Source organism: Salmo salar, chromosome 01 (genome assembly GCF_965601325.2).
Source record: "Salmo salar chromosome 01, fSalSal1, whole genome shotgun sequence".
Lineage (NCBI taxonomy): Eukaryota > Metazoa > Chordata > Actinopteri > Salmoniformes > Salmonidae > Salmo > Salmo salar.
The window spans coordinates 139,996,033-140,021,481 of record NC_138291.1 but is presented as its reverse complement, the minus strand read 5'-3'; the positions used below and the strand labels follow the sequence as shown (position 1 = coordinate 140,021,481).

Below are 25,449 nucleotides of genomic sequence, written 5' to 3'. Positions count from 1 at the left end.
ATGTTGGAATAGCGTGGTATGACCGTGTAGTCTTTACAGCGGTAAAACTCCTACTCCTACACGGGCATGTTCTTCAGTGAGAGACCTAGACAGAAACACAGTATTCAGGTAGATGCTGAAGTGGTAAACGTCATGGCCCTGCATACAAACCTTTAGCATTTCATCTTTAAAACACAGGTTGGGAAAGGTATTCCTGAAATATAACGGCATTGTATTATGATCTATCCTCCTCATACTTAGCCTTGCATGCCAACTAGGCTCACCTACTGTATAGAAACAGTTAGAAAAGAACTGAATTTGTTGATATCTCTACTGTGTGTGTGTGTGTGTGTGTGTGTGTGTGTGTGTGTGTGTGTGTGTGTGTGTGTGTGTGTGTGTGTGTGTGTGTGTGTGTGTGTGTGTGTGTGTGTGTGCGTGCGTGTGCGTGTGTGCGTGCGTGCGTGCGGTATTTGCTCCATTTTTTGGCAAAGTTGTTGTCTTTCTTCTTGGCTGCATGTGAGCCTGATACCAAGTGCTAAGGATCTCTCTCTCTCTCTCTCTCACACACACACACACACACACACACAGACGGCTGGTGGAGACACTGTGTTCCTATCTGGCCACTAGGTGGCGATGGTTGCCAGGCTGCCAAGCAGACAGACACGGTAGCAAGTCACAGATGTTGTCTGGCCCCTCCTTTTGTTTTCTGCCTATTGAAGAAGGAGACCTCAGCTGCTGAAGGACATTCTCCATTATGGCATCAATGTTCTTTTGAAAATAATTTCCATTAAAACATGTTTTTTTTTGTTGTTGTTAAAGGGACAGTAACAAAGGGAAGGCCAGGAAAAGTAGATGAGGAGAGAGGGACTGACAAGGGGTGCCTGGATGGGAGTGAGGGATATAAAGGGGGCCTTGATTTAGAGAGGTTTGTGTGTGTGTGTATATGTATGAGTGGCTTGTGTATGTGTGTGTTCTGAATAACCATGTACGAGAACAGCAAGACCATCTATCGAGAAACATCACTAGAACTGACGGTCAAAATGATGAAGAATGTGTGGGTGAAAATGTGCCGTGTGTATTGGGTAGAATTCCAGAAGGAGTAATGTATATCACTATGCGGCGTTTAGATCTGCAGTACAGTGGCTCAGAGTCTATCGGAGGGTCACCATAAATGTTGTCAATGAGCATTTCTTTATCCAATAACAGAATGTTTCATGGCTGCCACAAATGAATCTCCTGACTTCCCACTGAGCTGACTGTTCTCATCTCTGCAGTTAAGCAGATATCGGCTTTGCTCTATTTTAGTGGCGGTGAAGCTAAAAGCAAAGGAGGTTGTACATAGCAACAGTTAAAACACTGAAAATTGTATTTGAGCATTGTATTGGAAGCAATATTACAATAGGAGAACGAGTCAAACATTACGCAGAAGAGGAACTGACCAGTTAGGCCTACAACATTGTGCCTTTTAAGAAACAGTAGAATGAAAAACCAAGACAGTTCTGAAACCCAAAAATAAAATACATCAAACGTCCCTTTTGGCTTGTATTCTTTCTGGATCTCGCTCTTCAATATCAAGTGTCCTTAGTCTCCAGCAATGGATACCTCCACTGCTTCTCGGAGTGAGAGGGGAAGATACGGGGGCGAGATGAACCGCCTAAGCATGTTTTTTTTCTTCTTTTCAATCCCAGTTCATGGTGGGTGGGGGTGTATTTCTACCACAATCCAGGGCTGAATGGGGCGGCGAATAGTACCACAAAGTTCATATTTTTCCAGCAAAGCCGCCCCATCCTGGATCCTCAGTCCTTCACGTATGTGAAGGATCAGAGTCGGGGGGGGGGGGGGGGACAATTCCATCAATTCAGCAAGCCAATTCAAAATCCCAATGAACAAATACATAAACGGCACTTTTCAATTCATAATAACTCATTCATAACGTCTTCAAATTCATCTCCTGAATTGACTGGGAAGTTCACCCACCCCCCAAACCCTGATCCCAGATCCAGATGCCCCCTCTCTAGTCTACCAGACGGTGGTCTCTCCCATCTCCTGTCCGGGGTGGGACATGGGGGCGCTGTAGCTAGAGTTACTAGCCAGGGAGAAGGGTGGGCTGGGCCCCCCTCCATACACCTCCCCAGGGACGGGCTGCAGGGAGCTGGGCAGGCCGGGCTCGGGGCTGGGGGTGTCTGCGTGGGAGATCATGTCCGTGAACCTCTGGTCATCAGAGGGGTGGTGGGCTGACACAGAGCCCTCCATGGCACCTCCATGGATATAGGGGGATTCTGCTGGAGACTGAGCCTGAGAGGAGGGAGGGCCGTGGGGGAAGAAGTCATAGTTTCCCCCTCCTCCGTAGTAGTCGCCCTGGTACTCTGTGGGGGGGGGGGGGGGGGGGGGGAGATATGATTATTCAAATAGAAAACAAATCATCTAATTCATTGTTTTGTCTGTGTGCTGCACAATCTATATAGCTACAATCAAAATCACTGAAATGGAATTTCACACACTTTTAAAAAACGGACCTGCATAAAGATTCAAGAATTTGAAAAGAATTGCAGTATTGAGTAGCTTAAGTAACATTTCAAGGAGGGGAGGAGAATGGTTTAGTTCCCTGTTTATAGCTGAAAAGTGAAAGAGCAAAACGCAAATAAACTTCTAAAATTCACCTGGGAACTCCTTTTTTTTGTCCTACATTTATACAATTGTTAGTCCTGACACTCAGCCCTTTGTGAGTTCATTTGAGGATTTTTCTTATTTTCTTATTCAAAGCACCTAAACTTTTAAAAAGGAAATGAAAATCACACATTCTACTCTACATTTCAGTTATACGCTATACTCTTTAGTTTTTAGTGTGAGTGGGTTCTGATTTCAGTACTACAGAGGGAAAGAGCAAAAATAACTAGGCAAACACAAATTGAATAATGTCTTGTTTAGTGTACAGTTTGATGTTAAACAACCATTCTTACTAATCCAACTTAAATCAAAAATCTGGAAAACACACACACGTTGTTTCAAGATCAGTTAAATGTAGTCAGACAGACAATCAACATTTCATCATGCTTTGTGCCTAACTTGACAAAGAAACGTTTCCCCTCTACATAACTAAATCAGCAGCACGCCAACCTTATGTTACAAATTGTGCTAATGAGGGGAAGGATAAATCCACTTTCAATGCAATGAAATCCACATAAAAAAAAATTAAAAAAAATAACAATAAACAAGCTAATTATTGAGTCGCACAAACAGAACCCTGCTAGCTACGACAGACCTTGAGAATCAACCTGCTCCTGCTCCTGAGGCGGCCGGGGGAAGGAACGGGGAGGGGCAGAGAGAGACACACACGTGTGTACGCATGCACACGCATAGACACACACACACACACACGTGCACGCACACACACAAACACACAGCCTCTCTAAGCAGCAGCAGTAGTAGAGGAACAGAAGGATGGAAGGAGTACTGCTGCTAATACAGTGGAGCAGGCTCCCCTGCTCCACCAAGGCACAAAAGGGTGTGAAAAGACGCATGCTGAGAACGGAGGGAGCTAGAAGCAAGAGATTAAGGTTTTGTCCTCCTCTCCCCTCCTTCCCTCCCTCCCCATTCTATCCTTCAAGGCTCCCTTTTATTACTGTGGATGGAGGCTGCTATGGTCCAGTATATGACTGATTCCTCAGCAACATCTCTCTTCAGCTTTGTACTGCTGGGATAATCAACTGACAAATGCTCTTGTTTTTAGAATTCTGTGGTTGTTCACTTCAGCCCATTCCGGGAATGCTCTATGTCTTGATTTCAACATTTGACTTTTCTATATTTCAGAATCTTCCATGTTGTTCCAGTAGGCCACTTGACGAGCAGTCAACACCCTTGTCTCCATGCAGTTTAGACAGAGCTGGGCAGCACAGAGGCGAGCAATGGCATACCTGACTTTAGCGACAGGTGACGACGTTACTACACATTGCACAGTCCTCAACCGAGTCATCATGCTATCTGATGTAAAGCAATTGACAGCGACTGTATTTTACCACTATATAATCAAACAGTGAGTGTATCTTACCTGTGTAGTATCCATAGGCCCCAGGCCCCAGTATGTCTGGGTCCTCCAGTCGTCCTCCCAGGGGCCTCATCCTCCGGGGCCCTCTGAAGAAGGCGTGCCGCCGGGCCCCCAAAGCACTCAGCTGCTTCATCCTCCTCTCCTTAGATCGACGGTTCTGGAACCATACCTATAGAGAAAGAGATAGTGAGTTATCTGATCACATCTATAAGGACCTAGGACCCAGAGAAACATCTAAGATTGTTATCAGAGCAAAGTAAGTGAAACTATTTTAATAGGTTTAAGATCGTTTTCCTTTTCACGGATGGAAAAAAAAACAGTTATTTATACTGCATTTTTACACAAGCTTGTCAAGCACACAGAGTGTCGCAATCAAAGTCATATCTAATCTAACTTCATTTCTAGTCCATTACTTGTCTACAATGGACAGTAACGATCACCAGATGTATTCATTATCCATTTCACATTAAGTGTTACAACACAAAAAGCGAATGGAAAAACTACAAGGTAGTTAAAATGACAAGGCCCACTCCTAATCATCATCTAAATCAAATCACCGTCAAATTAAATCCACCTTCATTTCAGACCTTAATTGTTTTTGTCCATTTTTACTTTGTCCATTCCACAGACTTGGAGTGCTATTTAACTAGGCTTGTTATGCTCATATAGGAGTTTGAATTCTGTAGTGTAATGAGTATTGCTAGCTACAACAGATTAAATGAATTTTGGATAAGGGATCTGTGGGAAAAGTTTAGAGAGTGCAATACAATGTAATGTTAATCATTCACAATGTGTGTTCTTAGCCCTTGGATGTGCCAAATGCATTTCACAGGGACCGTACAACATCAATGATACATTTTTTTTCAACTCAATTCTTCTTGTACTCCTCAAAATGTTTCTTTTGAACATAATGCACTGTAATTGAAGATTTAAAACTACAGAATGTTCTCTCTGCCCACAGGCAAAATGTGTAGAAATGCAGGAAATTGGCTTTAAAACTGCAAAATGTTCACTTTGATAACAAGAGGGAGGCCTTTAAAATGTTTTCCAGTGCCCAGAACTTGATTAGTTCGGCCATGCACCTCAGAAGTCATAGTAAAACTGCGTGTCAGCTTTTTGTATCGCACTGTAAAGTAGGAGTTGGGTTCTGATATTATGACGGGTCAGTCCCTGATGAATTTGCTTTCTCAAAATTGGTCCCCAATGCTCTGCCACATTTTTTTTTTAAATTATTATTATTATTTTGCTGTCTTGAGACTGGTATAGAAAAGAGCTCTTCTTAGGCACCTCGCCTGTAGAAATAACTCAAAAGAATGAAAGGGCTCCGCTTAGATATAAGGAATATGGATCATGTGGGGTGGAGGCAGTGACGGTAAACTAACAAACGTGGATGGACACTGTCTCTACCTCAACGTCCAACCCAGGCACATTAAAATAAGATATTCAGCCTCTCCACTTTGAGGACTATGGCTGTATGTGAGAGGCAGAGCGGAGGTTCACTTTCAACCAGGACTCAGGCGTTAGAGAGACACCATATGATGTCCAAGAAACAGAAATCACACTGGAGCTGTTTTGTAACCAGTGATATATGGATGTCAGTATGTTTTGAAATGATCCAATAAAATCAATGAATCAGTCGGCAACAAAAAGGAACAAACAGAGAGCGACACATTCATTTCTATAGGTCGCTATTTCCCATGTGCCTCAACAGGCCTCAATACGACAACAGAGCTGAGACAGCGGGGACATTAAACACAGTCGTCACTCCTCCTTGGAGTCAAATAAACTGTCTTTGTACAGGAACAAAGGAGAAGAGGAAATATTTCAACATATGGAGGACTTACTTTGCATTCTAAAAACATAACACATTGCTCGTTGTCTCTGCATCGGCGCTGCATAATAATACATGTTAACACCAGCTAGGCTACACCAGAGGCACAATTCCCACTGTGTCGGAGATTAACAAAAAAAACACAGAGAAAAACACCTAAAACCACTTAGGCATTCCTCTCCATGCTTTTCCTAGCAAAGACGACACCTGCCTATTGAGAACAATAGTCTAACTGTAGGGTACATTTTTATGGAAATGCTTTCGCTCCCCTTGAGAGAGCGTTGCTTAGGGATTACTACACACACGCACATACCAGACCTGGGTTCAAATACTGTTTCAGGTATTTCAATACATTTCACAACAAGTATTTAGATAACCTTTATTTGAGAAAAAAAAGTAGTTGAATATTGGAATGTATTTGAAAATACCATTTGGAAAGCATTAGCATGTAATTACCAGTACTACAAATACATATCCTTGGAAGTATTTGAAAGACAGTATTTTCAATAACAACAAAAAGTATTATTATTTGGGCGTATTTGAAAAAAAGTTTTGAATGTACTTATTCGTTTAATTTGAATTACCAAACATATAGTTTCACTTTTTAATCCAAATATGCAGCCTGAGCTTTACATCGGTGTCTCATGAAAGATGACAAGACGCCATGTTACATTTAATAATAAAACATCCGGGTTTCAATATGCTCGTCAGACATTGAGCAGTGATCTGGTCTGAAGATATGCCCTGCAATGCTGAAAAGCTGCTCCACAGCTGCGGAGGATGCTGGGACATGTATATAGGTACTCAGCAGCAACTATGTGCGGTGTTGGGTATGTGGGACTGTGTTTCTTGCAGAATGTCAGAGGATCGGTAGTTGGTGGAAGATATGAGGTGATGAGGTACTCCTCAAGGTTATTATAGTAAACTAAAACTGAAACTAAAACAAACATTTAAAAAAACTTCAACTACACTGAAACTATTATCTTTGATTGCAAAACTAACTAAAATAAAAACCATCAAATTACATTTAGTTATAGTTTTTTTTTATTCTAAACCTCGGGCAAAAATGTAATGGGTTTTTCAAGCTTTTTTTCTAATGGGGTTTTCATGCTTCTGAAACTGGTGGGTTAATGCTGCCAGGAGATGCCGGTTTCAAATAGGACTAGCTTGTGCATCACTATCACTAGCTATCAATAGCTAACAGGGAAGAAATGAGAGGGCGAACGTGGAGCGTGAGCTTCTTTCACATGCATTGCTTGCTGTTTGGGGATTTAGGCTGGGTTTCTGTACAGCAGTTTGAGATATCAGCTGATGTACGAAGGGCTATATAAATACATTTGATTTGATTTGATTTTGAGCGTGAACATTGGCGACAGCAAAAGGTAAAGCCCTGTATGGGATTGTCTTGAGTACATTGCTGGAAAGGACAAAAGTAAGTGTATTGTAGTGTCAGCAGCGTGTGTGGAACAGAGATACACTGAACAAAAATATAAATGCAACATGTAGCTGTTCCCATGTTTATTGAGCTGAAATAAATAAAAGATCAAGAAATGTTCCATATACACAAAAAGCTTATTTCTCTCAAATGATGTGCACAAATTTGTTTACATCCTGTTAGCAAGCATTTCTCCTTTGCCAAGACAATCCATCCACCTGACAGGTGTGGCATATCAAGAATCTGATTAAACAGTATGATCATTACACAGGTGCACCTTGTGCTGGGGACAATAAGAGGCCACTCTAAAATGTACAGTTACAGAGATACCATGACGAGATCCATTCATCAACCGCCATCACCTCATGTTTCAGCATGATAATGGCCGGTCCCATGTCGCAAGGATCTATACACAATTCCTGGAAGCTGAAAATGTCCCAGTTCTTCCATGGCCTGCATACTCACCAGACATGTCACCCATGGAGCATGTTTGGGATGCTCTGGATTGACGTGTACGACACTGTGTTCCAGTTCCCTCCAATATCCAGCAACTTTGCACAGCCATTGAAGAGGAGTGGGATAACATTTCACAGGACACAATCAATTTGGTCACACCAGATACTGACTGGTTTTCTGATCCACACCCCTACTTTTTTTAAGCTATCGGTGACCAACAGATGCATAATTGTATTCCTAGTCATGTGAAATCCATAGATTAGGCCCCAATGAACTTATTTAAATTGACTGATTTCCTTATATGAACTGTAGCTCAGTAAAATCATTGAAATTGTTGCATGTTGCATTTATATTGTTGTACAGTGTAAAAAGGAAAACCCAACCTCAAAGTTAAACTGAATAGCGCCCACAAAGAATCACACAAATCATTTCAGGATAAAGACAACGTGAGACAGCCACCAGCTCTTAGTTGCTGCACGCAAATTGCAACTTTAGGACAATCAACTTTAACAGTTGGAATGAAAAGAGCTGTAACATGGCAACCTAATTCAAACGAGTAAAAAAAGAAAAGAGGCACTGGTTAGTTTATTGATCCAGTCTGGCATGTCCATGAGACTGTACGATGAGCCAGCCTTCAGAAAGTTCAACCAAACACTTGATCCCAAATTTAGAACTCCTGGCGCTGCTAGAGTAAATGTGTTGATTGCTTTGCAAATGGATACAGCAACCCAGAAAGTGAAGGAGATTCTGAAAGAGGCATAGAAAATAACCCTGTGTGTAGACGGATGGATAAAGAAAGGATTGACTGCTTTGCTTCTGTACATATCATCCTGCTTCTATCACCCCTCCTCTAAGAAGGCACAGCATGCGTTGCTCAACCTCCATCGGATTTAGCATCCACACACCAGAGAGGTAATTGACTGGGCATTGGAAGCATGGGACATACCAGAGGAGAAGATCCTACTCGTCGTAAATGTCAATGGGGCGAACATAGTCAAGACTTTCAAGTTGTTACAGAACAGGCAAGGGAATACCCTTGACCAACAACAACCAGAGATGGCCATAGCTTTGAACGGTGCGGCAGAAATGTCTGAATCTGAGTCAGACAACCAATAATTCGATTTTTTAATCCAAGTCACATTAAGATTGATTTATAACTTCAACATAACCAAACCTATGACCTAACCCCTCACCTTATGTATTACTGCCCCCCAGTGGCAAGAAGTAACATCCCAAAATAACATAAACTATAGGCCTCAAGACATAAATGGCTCCTAACCTCCCACACGGGCTACTTTCTGTCTCTAACACGAAAACTAAAACTGAAAGGAAATAGAAATGATTTGATAAAATTCAAACTAAATAAAAACGAGTGAATCAAGTCTGAAAACTAACTGAAGCTCAACTGGATGTCCATTGCATCAGAAAGGACATACTCGTGCATGGATAGCTTGGTGACAGGCAGTGTGTCAAGCTTGTCTTCATCCGCATTGAGAACTGATGTAATAATTTGATTCTGAGAGTTCCACCTTGTTGTTGACAGTAGCTGGTTGCAGCAAATGTTGACTTGCGGTTGTCAGTGGCGTAGAGAAGTTTCACAGGGACCCCCCCGCAGTTTTATAGCTAATCTCATGCTTTTTTACATATTTTGCCTTGAGGCTTATTAATATTAACAAAATATGAAATGTGTATTTTTATAGACAGAAGTGTCAGCTATCACTACATTTAAATTAACAACAATATCCAGAATTGCCAGAATTTCAAATACTTTTTTGGAAAGTTTGAAATACGGTATACTTTGTTCCTAACAAGGGCATTTCCAGGCATAGAGCCGACATGGAAATTAATCATATTGAAAGTATTTAGAAAATTCAACAACAAAAAAAAAACATTGTGTGGGGGGGTGATGTAACTGTCCACCATCTTGGTTCTATATACAGTGCCTTCGGAAAGTATTCAGACCCCTTGACTTTTTCCACATTTTGTTACGTTACAGCCTTATTCTAAAATGGATTATATACAAACATTTCCTCAGATATCTACACACAATACCCCATAATGACAAAGCGAAAATATATAAGGTCCCACAGTTGGCAATGCATGTCAGAGCAAATACCAAGCCATAAGTTCGAAGGAATTGTCCGTAGAGCTCCGAGACAGGATTGTGTCGAGGCACAGACCTGGGGAAGTGTACCAAAAAATGTCTGCAGCATTGAAGGTCCCCAAGAACACAGTGGCCTCCATCATTCTTAAATGGAAAAAGTTTGGAACCACCAAGACTCTTCCTAGAGCTGGCCGCCCGACCAAACTGAGCAATCGGGGGAGAAAGGCCTTGGTCAGGGAGGTGACCAAGGCCCTTGACAGAGCTCTAGAGTTCCTCTGTGGAGATGGGAGAACCTTCCAGAAGGACAACCATTTTTGCAGCACTCCACCAATCAGGCCTTTATGGTAGAGTGACTCAGTAAAAGGCACGTGACAGCCCGCTTGGAGTTTGCCAGTAGGCACCTAAAGACTCTCAGACCATGAGAAACAAGATTCTCTGTACTGAGGAAACCAAGATTGAACTCTTTGGCCTGGAGGAGGAAACCTGGTACCATCCCTACGGTGAAGCATAGTGGTGGCAGCATCATGCCGTGGGGATTTTTTTCAGAGGCAGGGACTGGGAGACTAGTCAGGATCGAGGCAAAGATGAACTGAGCAAAGTACAGAGATATCCTTGATGAAAACCTGCTCCAGAGCTCTCAGGAACTCAGACTGGGGCGAAGGTTCACCTTCCAACAGGACAGTGACCATAAGCACACAGCCAAGACAACGCAGGAATGGCTTCGGGATAAGTCTCTGAATGTGCTTGAGTGACCCAGCCAGAGCCCTGAAAATAGCTGTGCAGCGATGCTCGCTATCCAAACTGACAGAGCTTGAGAGGATCTGCAGAGAGGAATGAGAGAAACTCCCCAAATATAGGTGTGCCAAGCTTGTAGCGTCATACCCAAGAAGATTCGAGGCTGTAATCGCTGCCAAAGGTGCTTCAACAAAGTAAAGGGTCTGAATACTTATGTAAATGTGATATTTCATTTTTTAATTTTTTTATACATCTGCAAAAAAATCCAAACCTGTTTTTGCTTTGTCATTATGGGGTATTGTGTGTAGATTGATAAGGGGGGAGAAAACAATGTAATACATTTTAGAATAAGGTTGTAAACGTATCAAAATGTGGAAAAGTCAAGGGGTCCGAATACTTTCCGAATGCACTGTATACCACAGTGCATTATGTTGTTGCTAATCAGAGATAAATGGGATCGATTCAGTGTTGTGGAGACATGAAACTGAGAAGATGCTACAAGGCCTGGTCTGAGAGGAGGGGAGAGATTGTCTGGCAGTAAATGAGTGAGGACAGAGGAGCGAGGGGGGTGTACGGTATACAGCATGTAAATCAGTGAAATCAGTGGTAATTACTGTAAGCACACAAAAAGCCACATCTCAGCTGGCAGTGACGGTGCTAATCACCCTAACACAGTCTAAACCCAGACATCGGGAGTGTGTGTTTGTGTGTGTGCATGTGTGTGGTTATGACATAAAGGCTAGAGATCTGACTGTGGTTGGCAGCAGTGAGGATATATTCCACTTCAAGAAGGTAAACAGTAGTGTTATTACTCTCTCATTAGCAATGAATATGATCTCACATGTTGTCACAGGCCCATCAGATCTCCCTAACAGGGTTTGAGGTCCATTCAGTTTTAATTTGTCAATTCAGGAAGTGAAAAATCCTCATACTTCATTGACTGACCAGAACTGCTCATTTAAACCTCTTAATTGTCTTGGTTGGCATGTGCACCTGTTAACATACAACTGTTTACAGTATTTGTGTGCAGTGCTGTGGGCTTTTTTTGTAATGACACTATTGTTCAGTTATTGGCTGTTAAAAGCATTAACACTGCATTATATTTCTAAAATGTGAAGGCCTATGGCTACAGATATGCTACATATTTAAACATGCACATACTGTGCAGGCAATTTGGGTACTATACTTGCTTCAATAATAAATGAGAAATCAACAGCAAATACAATATGTCATATTAAGAAACGAATGTCTTCCATCTTTCATTCAAATTCATTCAAATCATAATTTATCTTTTGCTTTAATTAAAAAAACAAATCTATCAAGCACGAGTCCAAATAGGCTACAATAGACGATAAATAGACTGGTCAAATTGCCAATTTAATGTCTGATTATTCAAAATCTTAAATTGAGAAGAGATAAAGAAAACCACAACTCAATCTTAAGAAATAGTAACCTTAATGATATGAATTGATCAGTTGATAGTGCAGCTAAATATTACAAAAAATATCACAAACAAAAAATACGTCATGTAGTTTCTAGACCGATTTCCATTTCCCGGGGAGGGAGGTCCATTAACTCTCGAGCTGATTTTATGGATTTATCAATCGGCATTTCACTTGAACGTGTCTTGTTATTTTTCTCATATTTATTTTGACCAAATACGTTTTCCCTCCAAAGATAGGTCTACTTCATTCAAATAACTTTTGGGGTCCGGACTGTTAATAACCTACATTGTGTTGTGACATTCTTTTCACTCTCAATTTGTCAAGTACGTCTTTAATTAAATCTCGATCTATTCTAACTAATTCATCACGAATGGTGAAGACAGCAGGCAGGCCCATGCTGTCTTCACCATGTAGCCTACCAAAACTCAGCAGTGCTCATCAAACAAGCAAAGAGAAAAACCACAGAACGTTATTTCTCAATTTGACCTGAAAACTCAAAATTATTAACCCAGAGTTTATAATCTAATCTATTCTATTCTATTTGATCAGTTCTATTCTATTTATAATAGGAATTCTAACTTGTCGAAATAAAAACCAGGCTCTGCATCAACCAGAAATGAATATGCTCAAGTTAGCCTGCTCTCCTACCTGTATAACCCGCATGTTGAGTCCCGTCTCCTGGGCCAACTGTTCCCGAATGTGTCGTGTGGGTTTCGGCGTGGCCACAAAGGCAGCCTTCAGCGTCTCCAGCTGCTTGGCTTTGATGGTGGTCCGCGGACCTCGCCGCTTCGTGCCCGAATTCTGCTCCTCATTCTCGTTATTGTTCATGTCCTTATCTGAGGACATGGAATTGTCCGTCTCTTTTGTGTCGTCCTGTATCGGGTCCTGGAGGTCCGGCGATAAACTTCTGTCTGTGCATGATGACACTGGGGGACGGGAGAGAATGGAAAGGTTTCAATCGGAGGTGTCGTGGGGCCTACTCGATTATTGCTGTAGCCTGTCTAATCACAAATAAACTAGAACATGTGGAACAATGACGCCTCACAAAATACAAATATGGAAGCCCTTTTCAGTTCCTTATATATATATATATATATATATATATATATATATATAATGCCAATGTAACCAATATATATCTAAAATAGCCTACACTTTGCCAATGTAACCAATATGAAACAGACTAAATACATGGATTTACCAGTTTAAATCTTCACAAATAAAACAGGTGTAACCAACTCGACACTGCCCGCGTGTGACCTAAGCGATCGAGCTAATGAAAGAGAAATTATGCATGTAATGTGAAACAAAAAAGGGGGCTAGGCTGATCCCCAAGGACCCGCTGCGTCGCACGATAACAGCATGTCATTGTCCGAGGGGAGGGCTGTTTGAGCCATTCATCTGACAGGAATTTATAGCGTTGATAAGACTGAGCTATGGTCAGATGCATTCAGCGAAGCGGAGATGCTTTGTTGGGGAACATCATCAAACGCTAGGCTACACACGCCCTGTACACGGCCCATTGCGGCGGCGAGAATGTCAGTATGTTCATATTTGCAGCTACAGACACCCAACGAGGGGTCAAATTCAATGTCACGTCTTTCCAGGATACAAATGTTATTCCTCACCTTGGTGATCTAAAGACGAAATCGAATGGCAGTGACGGGAGCCTGAGAACCCCATAAACACAAGCTTTTCTGAAAGTTGTTGACTAAAAAACATTTTAGTTCGAAACACCCCAAAGTGTAGGCCAACAATATCAAGGCCATGTTGAATAATGACATTTTAGAGATATTTTATTTATTAGGCGAGGAAGTGACTTGCAGCCGAATTCTCCATAGGCTACACATGTTGGACCATGTAGGCCTACGACACTGCGGCTAAAATGGGAAAGTAAGCTAGAATATAGAATAGAAACCCCAAATTCATACACATCTATAAGACTAGGTTACTTCAAATCGGACGCAGACGATACTCCAACGAATACAGAGACAGAGCTAACACGCAGACAGGCACCATGTCCATCGTTTTGAATTACCTGACGGGGGCCTATTGTAGGACTTGATATAGGCCTAGGTTATGGCACTGGATAAAACAATTTAAAAGGCATAGTAACACAATAGGTTTTCGAATTCATTAATTTTAGTTCGCAAAAATCATATGTGAATATGTGGTATAGGCCTATCCTATTTTAGGAATCCAACAAATACAACCCAGCAGTATTTTAAGACGTTTCTCATCATGCACAAATAGTCTTAATTCTCCACCATTCCCCAGTGTATGGGATGGGATCCCACGTTGAAACGATCAATAAATAAATACGGACAAATGAATCAGTTAACGTAGGTGGCCAAAACAGTCTTCCAAAAAACAACCCGCATTAAATGATGCTCGTTGATTTCAAATACAAATGCAGACTATAATATACCACTTATATTTTTTGAGGGGGGAAAAATAGGCGTTAGGGTACTAAGAAAAGAAAGGTCCATTTTTTTCAGACAACCGTGTAGAATTTTTCCAAGACGAACAGACCATTGATATTTCCGTATCCATGCACTAGCCTAACATTAGTAGACCGTCTAGAATGTCTACTGTAGAATGTCTACTGTGGACGTACTTTTGAAACCCTTAGCTATAATTAGGCTACCTGAATTCAAATTGACTTCCTTGATAGCCCCTGAGCTTAGGTAGTCTTCTTTGCACACAAACTTATTTTCGTCGATGACATAGAGCTCCTCGCCCGTGGACAGCTGCTTGTTGCACACCATGCACGTGAAGCAGTTGAGATGGAACACCTTGCTGCGCGCCTTGCGCACAAGATCGCTGGGAGAGATGCCTTGGAGGCAGCCCGCGCACTTCGTCCCAAACCTCCTGAAAAGAAAGGGAGAGAGAGGAGAGAGGGGTTGATGTGAAATCCCCAAGACACAGAAGCACATAGAAAAAAAGATGAATTTGAGATGGATATTTAACTAACTTTTTTTTTTTTATTAAAAATGTATAGGCCTGTTAGACATGTAGACCTATAGCGAATTTTGCAACTGCGGGCAATGCAGAAGATTTGGCGCGTAGCCTGATTTGAAGTGTTTGTTCCAAGAAAATTACGAAATAGCAGTGACAAAACACTTACAACAATGACTAAAGATATTCTATAGTAGTTATAATTTATTGTTTTTATTTCATACATTTGTTTCATTGTATTACATATTTGCCATGATTGAAGAAGGGGTAGGCTATTTCGAAATAATTTTCGTTCAAATCTAACAGACTACTCTTGATACATAATATAGCCTAAAATGGAGCACCTGCGCTAGACTGAGAAATACCATAATTCTTATTTTTAACAATAAACCCACGCAGAACGTATTAGTGACAGTCATCACATTGTGACTACAGAGATATCCGAGGATTAAACGGACTAGGAACATTTTAGCGTGAAATCTGCTGTTAATCCACATTCACCCTCTTCACGTGCAAAAAAAAGCATGGTGGATATTCTTGTATTATTTGGATAGACAGGCGAGTATATAACAGCCTAACTCAACGTCTCATCGTTTCCGGGGATAAGTCGACAAGGTAAATCAGTTGAAAATGAAGTGTTTCACTGGAAGAAATAAATGTGTGCTGCATATAGTGATGGGGAATGGGAAACCTTATTATGTGTATCTCCCACCATGCATTGTACTTTAGTGTTTCCCTCTCCGATGTGAAATAAATAGGCCTAATCCACCTCATCACGAGCCAGAAACCTCATCACGCGCCTCTCATGGTGATTTGGTAATCTCTCTCATCAACATGGCGTCGCCTCAGGACGAAACAAATACAGGATTTGAAAATATTTCAATTATAATACGATTATTGGAGGTAGTGTGTGTTTGAGGGTGTGTGTGGGGGGTGGGAGGACGGGGGCGAGTGGTCGAGGCAAGCCCCCTTTATTTTTGATCAGAATCCCTCTCTCGCTTTCTGTCTCTCTCTCTCTCTCTCTCTCCAGCCATTTGCAATAGTATCGCTCCACTGTACCCTTTCACATGCACGGCTCGGCGAGGACACAGCACTACTTACACAACAAATGGCCACATTAGGGTGATTACTGTTTCGCCTGGCTAATTGTTCGGCCATTTAAATCCACGGATGGGAGCCGGCTAATATGATGGTCAAGGCCGTTTGAGGCCAACATTGCCTTCACAAAGGCTTAAATACTGGGCCTCACATGTCATTAAACAATTTGTACAGGAGGGGGAAAAAAGCTGACACATAACTAATTGGTATGATGCTATGAGAGTGCGCGTACACAAACAAGGGCCTACACTTATCACTGAATTACCACTTTGAAGAACTGAGCGGCTGGTGTAGACCTAATGGTTAAGTTTTAAAATCTATTGGACCAAACAATGGAAACAGAGAGTACAGGTGAGAGGAAAATGTATATTATAAATAGATTTCAACTGCCTCCATGTGCATGGAGAGAAGAGAATTAAGAGAAGGGAATATTCAAGCCGACTTAATATTCAACCCCACCAATAAAATTGATTTATAAATAAACGTGATATTATTTGTCATAAGAAATATTAGGAATTAAGGTTATGATTCATAATGTCAGAAAACACACTTTGTGTCTCTAAAAAAACACCCTCTTCATGTAAATAAAACTCAAGCGGACAAAGAGTGATAACGTGGACATCTCAGGCCATTAAATAGTTCTGTCAAAATGCTAAATATATTTGTGATATTCAGAGCTCTAGAATTAACTTAGAACTCTGAAATTATATACATTTATATAGCCCTAATAATGATATGATTTTTGTTACGAAACCAATGTGGTTACAATATTATTTCTGCAAGGCTTGAAATGTAATAATTTGAAGTGACATTCTAGAACAATTCAAATAACTGATAGGCTATCTCGCCTATAGGTGAATTATAGGCCATCATGTGAAGTAGGCCTTGGTGAACCATATCCATTTCCACAAAACAATGTGTAGGCCTACAGAATAATATCATTACGGTTAATTAATTATGGGAGTGACGCTATAACGAGCGCTATTTTGATCATTGTGTGACATTCAATCAATTTCAGCATTTTAAGACACTTACTAACAAAAAACAGACAAACAAATCTTCAGAAGCAGCAGGGTTATAATTCTCCCTGGTGAGTTCACTGAGTTTTTGGCATACCTGCTTTTTCGCATGAATCCCCAATCTGAATCCTTACCTGAAAAAGTCAATTTTACAATAAAGCTTCCCATCACGCGAGAAGCACTTCTCGGTCAGGTTACAGTGGCACTCGCAGCATTGGACGCACTTGGCGTGCCAGGCTCGGTCCAACACGTTGAGCAGGAACCGGTCCAGGATGGGCCTGTCGCACCCCGCGCAGTGGACCATCATCCCACCCGTCTGGAGGATAACGAGGGCCGACCTTCCCACGCGGACTCCGGTGCTGGGTCTGGGGCCACGCGGCTCTCCGCGCAGCAACGTCTTGGCTCCGGGGTTGTGGACAAAGCAGGCGCGAATGTTCTGTCAGGTGGGTGGATGGGTGGGGAGAAGCCCCTCTCCACTACCGTTTAAAGGCAGGCTATAGGCGAACACTCTCCGAAGTTCCTCTACTGTACTCCTGGTTCTGGACGCCCCTGTCCTGTTCTGTCCTAGCACTTGTCACAATCCAGAATCCAAAAGAAAAAATATGAATTTAAAAAGCACCTATAGTCCTCTTCTTCGTTGACGGGCTGCGTAAAAATTGACACGTGGAAAGCCTGTTCGTCCCCGCTGTAGAGAATATGTTACATGGGCTGTAGCCTATTATTATTATTTTGTTGTTGTTGTCATTTTTTGTTTTTAGGTTCCACTTCTTCGCCTCCGCTCACCTCACGTCGACACTTTTCGCATCACTGTGCCCGGCTCTGCGGGCGCCAGGCGCATCCGTATTCAGATTGGGTGACGCTCTCCTTAATTCCCGTGCCTGGGTGGCCAATCAGGACTCAAGTTGTCATGGTTACCCCTTTAAATAATGGTCGGTAGCCTACCTTCAGGTTGACCCAAAACATAAACCATGCTTGCAGAAATAGGCTAATAAACGTTAACTTTGCGGAGAGGGACATGATATTTAGGCAAACATATCACTCACTGGTCACTTGTTTTGTTACTGCCCTGTTATAGAATGGACCTAAACGGTGTAAATAGGTCTATAATCTGCCATTTTCTATTTGTCAACTGTAGCTCAACTATCAAGCTCTTGGGGTGAATGGATTTAAGGGACTATCCCCACCCGACGCTTCAAGAAATGGAGCACCAGCCGACGAATTACATAGGCTAAACTACCTGGGCCATATAAAAAAAAAAAACATGCCTTTTGTCTAATATCACCAATCAACAAGATCTTTCTCTGTTACAATTGGGCCAATTAAGGCATGTTATTTAGGGGAAATTCAAGTTTTGATTGGTTTAATTGAATCCCCACAAATTGAAAGCTAAATGAAGCTTCTATAGACACCAAGGCACAAAACAAAAACCTGAGGATCATCTTCCATTTTCTTTCTTCTTTTCACCTCTTCTTCGTCTTCGGTCTTTGACAAGATGACCTAATGGAGTTGATGCCTATTAGCCAACACCTTTCTAAAGCGGCCTACAAAGTGAGGGGGCCGTCTTTACATGACATGATACCCGCCTTAAATGACCCTGAATGGGATGCGATGGGAGTAGCTGAACAAGAGCTAATGCTACAAAACCCTCCGTGCATTATCATCTGTCTCTCCCTCCGTGTGTGTGTGGAGTGGAGGGGACGGGAGGGTAGGGGGACCTAGGCAGTCCCTTTCTCATGCAGAAAGCTATTTACAGGGAAATGCACTGGATTAAGATAGCGGGGCCTCATCAATAGGGAAAGCCGAGTCGCCCGCCGCTTTAACAGAGTAGCCACCAATCGAAGGGAATTTCAATATTTACCCAGATCATCATTTAGTTATTTGCGGCATTGCAAACATCATGCAGATGCTAATGGTTGTTAGTGGAAATGCGAGGCTGGTTTAAAACTGCGTTTGGCCTATAATGAGTTGGTTAAGCAGGTGTTAATTTGGACCCATTACGCATTCTCATTTAAGATAACGTTTTAATCAGAACAACAACAACCTCATCAACAACATGGATTGGCAACTTTATGCATTCATAATAATATCATTTCAATTGCACATTGTTGCTGTAGGCCTACATAAAGAACTAAGAAACGTATTGTTTATAATAAATGTGAAAATGGCCTGCTTTATGGCAAGAAACTGACAATATTTCAAGTTTTACGTAAAATACATGACTGTCATATTTGTATGAGTTTGTATGAGTGTTATAGGCCTATCAATATTATTATTATTTATTATTCTGTCTTACGAATGATGTATTATTATATATTATGTATTGTTATTATTATTGTTATTATTATATCCTCCTCCTTACCATCTTTCACCATTACCACCACCACCACCATCATCCTAATCAATGTTTTCAACCAAAAGCATAGGCCTACTGCACGGATATAACAAGGCCTATAGCAATTAGCTAACCTTACATAGAGCCAAAAAAAAAAACATGTGATAACCAGAGTGAGGTTGTAGCGCGTGCATGCATGCATCAATTTTGGAGCAGTAGAATTATCCATCCATATCCAACCGTAGATTGTAGAATGTGAAATGGTTGGTATTAAATGGTGACTCTACATGATAATAAAGCAGCAATTTATGTAGCCAGGGGAGGCCGTTCAGCTTGTTGGGAGAGAAAGGGGGAGAGCCCGGGCCACCAAGGGGACCCCCGCCGCTCTTGGCAGGCGAAAGTGGCAGCAAAGCTTGGACTCGTTCTCGGTCTTAATCCCAAAGCTATCGGGGCTTGCTATTTATTTTTCTCACCAAATCTTATTTTCTTGACTCTCCGTTTAAGAACTCCTCAACATTTCAGTTCGTATGTTGTTAGCACCAATGAACATAGACATATAGGCTACTCCCCGTCAACAACAAGTAAATAAGGCGCGAAATAGACGACACACGCGCTTGGTGTGCCTGCTAATTTACATATCTGAAACTGTTAAATTTCTCAAATTCAACCTGCCAACTGTTGATGAGTAGTCAACATGGGTTTGTAGCCTATAGTACTTGCCTGCCTCATATTTTCCTTTAGGCCTATGATAATACCCTATTATTAATACAACCAGGTAGCATTCACGTAGACTATGATAAGGGTGTGCGTAGAGAGTAGTATAGGCCTTTCCAAATAATGATACAAACGGTGCTTTTAGAGAATATAATCTATTTTGGGGACAAAGCGTTATCACCCTGTACGTGGGAAGAGAACATGTTGGGTAAAGAGAGCTCTGGCCACAGCTTCTCGCCTCTTGTTTGAGTCCCATATTTCATTGTATAGGGAAACATTTCATTGGGTAGCGGTGTTCTCACGTTTATCCCATCACCTTTACTGTTCTGCCTGTCCCCAGCTCTCTCCGCTGCAAGCCAAACAGTCCAGCGCCGTGCCAAGCAGGCCAAGCAGAGCCACACAGAGTGCGGGACGCACCTGCTATTAGGAACTCCTGAAGAGAGCGGAAGTGATCAATGTGCTGAAACTAGACAACTCGCTGCAGGGGCCGGGTTTTTATTTCTTCTTTGCTCTTGCTAGCCTAATTGAATATACAGATGTAGGATCTTCATTTGATCACTCTTTTGTCGCTGGGAATTTTGCAAAATTGTAGTGTATTCAAGGTTTAAAAAGGCTTCTAAAGTTTGTAAATTCCACTTTAAAATGTCAGACTTGATTTGCCCTAACGAAAAATATAAACCCCTACAAAAAATGTCAATTGATTATAATACCCATAATCATTCACATTTCCTGGATTATTTTCCTGCTGTAGCAAACTGGCTCAAATTAAAATCTTACATCTATATGTACATTAGAAAGCACCCATGCAACAGAGAAACAACACACAATGCAGGCATTATACAGGAACAAGTCTGTTTATTAAGCCATAACGCCACTATTTGAAACCCTGTGGTCTTATAAATGGGGGTTGTGGTTCAAAGCCTACAAGCTAAATTAATGCGGCCCTGAACATGCATGCCTTCCGATTTCTTGTTCAGCATAGTGCTGTTCTAAAAACAGTAGGCTACGCGTTGATTCTGAATAGGCCTGTACAGTCACACTTTGTTTTCATCATCAATCAAAAACGCATTGGCTTGCACAAGATTCTTTTATGACAATTTTCGGAATATCAACAAGTGATTAGGTGTGGTAATGACTTGACAGAAATAAACAACTTACGGGGGTTGCTCTGTCATTATGCTCTTCTACTATGATTTTCCAGGTGTGGTATGATGATTAATGGGCTGTATATCTGTGCAACACCAACACATTCTCACAAAGCTGTTGAGGCGTCATACTCTGAATCTGGTGAGGCGTCATGCAGCAATATTTTTTTGAAGAGGCGCTTATGGCCAATTCAAACGCAAGAGGTTGTCTTTACAAGATAAATTATGTGTAAAATAAACTATCTTTAAAAACAAAAGTATTCTATGTGAGAGAGGAACGATTTAACTGTCAGCTACTCACTGGACTACACAATGGGAACAAAACTCTAGAAACATTTTACATTTTGTCCCTAATACCAATGTATTTACATGACAGGTGGTGTTACACAGTACATAATACGGCACATACTGTACACAAGTGTGCAAATACACACACACACACACACACACACACACACACACACACACACACACACACACACACACACACACACACACACACACACACACACACACACACACACACACACACACACACACACACACACACACACACACACACCTTTGTTTTTGTGAATTTTCAAGACTTTATGGGGAGTAAAAAAGTAGTCCCATTCAAAATCCTATTTTCCCTAACGCTTAACCTGAACCTTAACCCCTTACTCTAACCCTAACCTAACCCTTAAGTCTAAAATAGCATTTGAACAAATTCAGGACATGAAAAAGGTCCTGACTTTACATTTTTCTCTTGTTTTCTTACCTTGTCAGGACATTCTGGAGACTTGTCAGGACATTGTGATTGTGGTCCTGATAATGTAGGAAAACACACACACACGTACACACACACGTACACACACACACACACACACACACACACACACACACACACACACACACACACACACACACACACACACACACACACACCACACACACACACACACACACACACACACACACACACACACACACACACACACACACACACACTTTTCTAGGACTTTATTCCTCCAGCTGTAGCCTCCCATCCATGGCAGTTTGAGCAGCCGTCCCCTTTGTCCAATGTAGGCCTTAGTCATACACAACACACAACCCAAGCTTTACTCTGTGTCTGTGTCCACTCTCCTCTTTTCTGTTGTGTTGTAAGGAGTTGGAGGGAAAATTGCATCTCTTTCAGACCCACTCTGACCTCTCTAGCCTTCATCCTTCAGCCCTATTTCTGTAGCTTAGTACCTGCTGTATCCTGTGCAGATGTCAAATCAAGTAAATGTTTTATTTTTATCGGGTAGATCAGCTTTAATAATGCAGATAGATTGTGGCTTCCATCAAGGTAATTGCATCATTTCCAATCCCCCATATAATGTTTTGTAAATATATATATATATATATATATATATATATATATATATATATAATTTTAAAAAGTATATATTTTCCTTTATTATTTTCCCCTAACCCTACCTCCTCTAATTGGAGTAAACTAATGGAAAACAATCAATCAATCAAATGTATTTATAAATCCCTTATTACATCAGCCGATGTCACAAAGTGCTGTACAGAAACCCATCCTAAAACACCAAACAGCAAGCAATGCAGATGTAGAAGCAAACTTAGTCTTCTACTTCCAGCTTATATATACACTACCGGTCAAAAGTTTTAGAACACCTACTCATTCAAGGATTTGTATTTATTTTGACTATTTTCTACATTGTAGAATAATATTGAAGACATTAAAACTATGAAACAACACATGGAATCATAAAAAAAACTACATTTTATATTTGAGATTCTTCAAAGTAGCCACCCTTTTGCCTTGACGACAGCTTTGCACACTCTTGGCATCCTCTCAACCAGCTTCACCTGGAATGCTTTTTCAACAGTCTTGAAGGAGTTCCCACATATGCTGAGCACTTGTTGGCTGCTTTTCCTTCACTCTGCGGTCTAACGCATCCCAAACCATCTCAATTCGGTTGATATCGGAGGATTGTGGAGTCCAGGTCATCTGATGCAGCACTCCATCACTCTCCTTCTTGGTAAAATAGCCCTTACACAGCCTGGAGGTGTGTTGGGTGATTGTCCTGTTGAAAAACAAATTATAGTCCCACTAAGTCCAAACCATGGGATGGTGTATCGCTGCAGAATGCTGTGGTAGACATGCTGGTTAAATGTGCCTTGAATTCTAAATAAATCACGGACAGTGTCACCAGCAAAGCACCCCCACACCATAACACCTCCTCCTCCATGTTTTACGGTGAAAAATAGACATTCGGAGATCATCCGTTCACCCACACCGCGTCTCACAAATTTGTACTCCAGACCAAAGGACACATTTCCACCGGTCTAATGTCCATTGCTTGTATTTCTTGGCCCAAGCAAGTCTCTTCTTCTTTGCAGCAATTCGACCATGAATGCCTGATTCACACAGTCTCCTCTGAACAGTTGATGTTGAAATGTGTCTGTTACTTGAACTCTGTGAAGCATTTATTTGGGCTGCAATTTCTGAGGCTGCAGCAGTGGTAACTCTGGGTCTTCCTTTCCTGTGGGGGTCCTCATGGGAGCCAGTTTCTTCATAGCCCTTGATAATTTTTGCGACTGCACAATTTTCCGGATTGACTGACCTTCATATCTTAAAGTAATGATAGACTGTCGTTTCTCTTTGCTTATTTGAGCTGTTCTTGCCATAATATGGACTTGGTCTTTTGCCAAATAGGGCTATGTTCTGTATACCACCCTTACCTTGTCACAACACAACTGATTGGCTCAAACGCATTAAGAAGGAAAGAAATTCCACAAATTAACTTTTAACAAGGCACACCTGTTAATTGAAATGCATTCCATGTGATAAAATAAAGAAAAACCCTTGAATGAGTACAGTAGGTGTGTCCAAACTTTTGACTGGTACTGTATGTCTTTAATTAGTATATTTGAGTTTAACCATATTTGTTGTAATATTGGTTGTCTTTTCTGGTGGATTAAACTGAAATTGCAACCAACTTTCTATGGCTTGGTTGAAAAATAACGATATTTAGGAGATTATTTAATTTTCAAATAACCGAAAGTGAGAGTTTTGCAGTCTGAATAAAGGGAAAAAGGCCATTCCTGAACATGGGGTGAGATATTCTTACTAATCTGCTAGAGAAGCCTTTAGTGAGATGACTAATGCTTTAATATTTAATCATTTCTGTCATCCGAATTCATATTTATTATATAAATAGGCCTGTTGAATTTTGTCTGGCTTGCCGTTACAAATAAAATGGAATATTTTTTGCTCATGTAATTTATAAAACTAATCGCAAGGCCATAAGCAAATAAGTAAACTGGGCTAACAAAAGAGTTAATCACGGTGATTTTTCCACAAATAGACATGTATTTTCCTTTCCATGGTAGCAAGGTCTTCTCTGTGGCTCAGTTGGTAAAGCATGGTGTTCGCAACGCCAGGGTTGTGGGTTCGATTCCCACGGGGGGCCAGTACAACAAAAACATTTATGAAATGTATGCATTCACTACTGTAACTCGATAAGGGCGTCTGCTAAATAATTTAAATGTAAGATCTTTCTATTAAAATGTATTGTAGTGAAATACTTACTTTCTTTCAGGATATGAATACCGAGTATGTTCACTTCACCATCAGACGATTTTATTGGTTTACTACACGGTAATGTAAAAGTAATTTGTTTTGTGATCCGATACATAATATCATAATTTGGTTGTAAATCAGAGAGGTTAGAAAAATGATCTAGATCCTTTATGAGGCTTTGGAGGGATTGAAATTGTGGATTTAAAAGAAAACATGAATTGTCAGTGTACAATGACACCTTTATTTTTAAGCCCTGGATTTCTAACCCCTTGAAATTATTGTTAGATCTGATTTTAATAGCTAACATTTTGATGGCCATAATAAATAGATATGCCGATAGTGGACAACCTTGTTTTACTCCTCTTGACAGTTTAATACTTTCTGAGAAGTAGCCATTATTTACTATTTTACACCTAGGGTTACTATACATAACTTTAACCCATTGTGTAAGAGATTCTCCAAAATTAAATATTCCAGGCATTTATATATAAAAACCTTTTCAAAGTCAGCTCTGAATACCAGGCCTGGTTTGCCAGATTTTTCATAGTATTCTATTGTTTCCAGAACTTGTCTTAT

General features: G+C 41.0%; 1 protein-coding gene and 1 non-coding gene across 2 annotated transcripts; one reads left to right on the top strand and one right to left on the bottom strand.

The window, feature by feature from the left end:
* Positions 1-1,342: 1,342 nt before the first annotated feature.
* On the bottom strand, positions 1,343-18,300 carry LOC106562191 (LIM/homeobox protein Lhx5). The gene is made up of 5 exons (XM_014126888.3): positions 17,240-18,300; positions 14,678-14,901; positions 12,679-12,956; positions 4,028-4,193; positions 1,343-2,345 (listed from the first exon to the last, which is right to left on the bottom strand). Exons 1-5 carry the CDS (start codon positions 17,410-17,412, stop codon positions 1,999-2,001), a joined length of 1,188 nt encoding a protein of 395 aa, XP_013982363.1. The 5' UTR covers positions 17,413-18,300; the 3' UTR covers positions 1,343-1,998.
* Positions 18,301-24,686: 6,386 nt separating this feature from the next.
* trnaa-cgc (transfer RNA alanine (anticodon CGC)) lies at positions 24,687-24,764 on the top strand. Its single transcript has one exon. It is a non-coding gene; the product is annotated as a tRNA-Ala (tRNA).
* Positions 24,765-25,449: the final 685 nt, after the last annotated feature.

Coding starts and splice junctions, on each gene's coding strand:
- LOC106562191 (XM_014126888.3), bottom strand. CDS start 17,412: ATGATGGTCCACTGCGCGGGGTGCGACAGGCCCATCCTGGACCGGTTC. Junction 14,902..17,239: donor TGTAAAATTGACTTTTTCAG/GTAAGGATTCAG, acceptor CTTTCTTTTCAG/GAGGTTTGGGACGAAGTGCG. Junction 4,194..12,678: donor TCAACATGCGGGTTATACAG/GTAGGAGAGCAG, acceptor CTTTCTCTATAG/GTATGGTTCCAGAACCGTCG.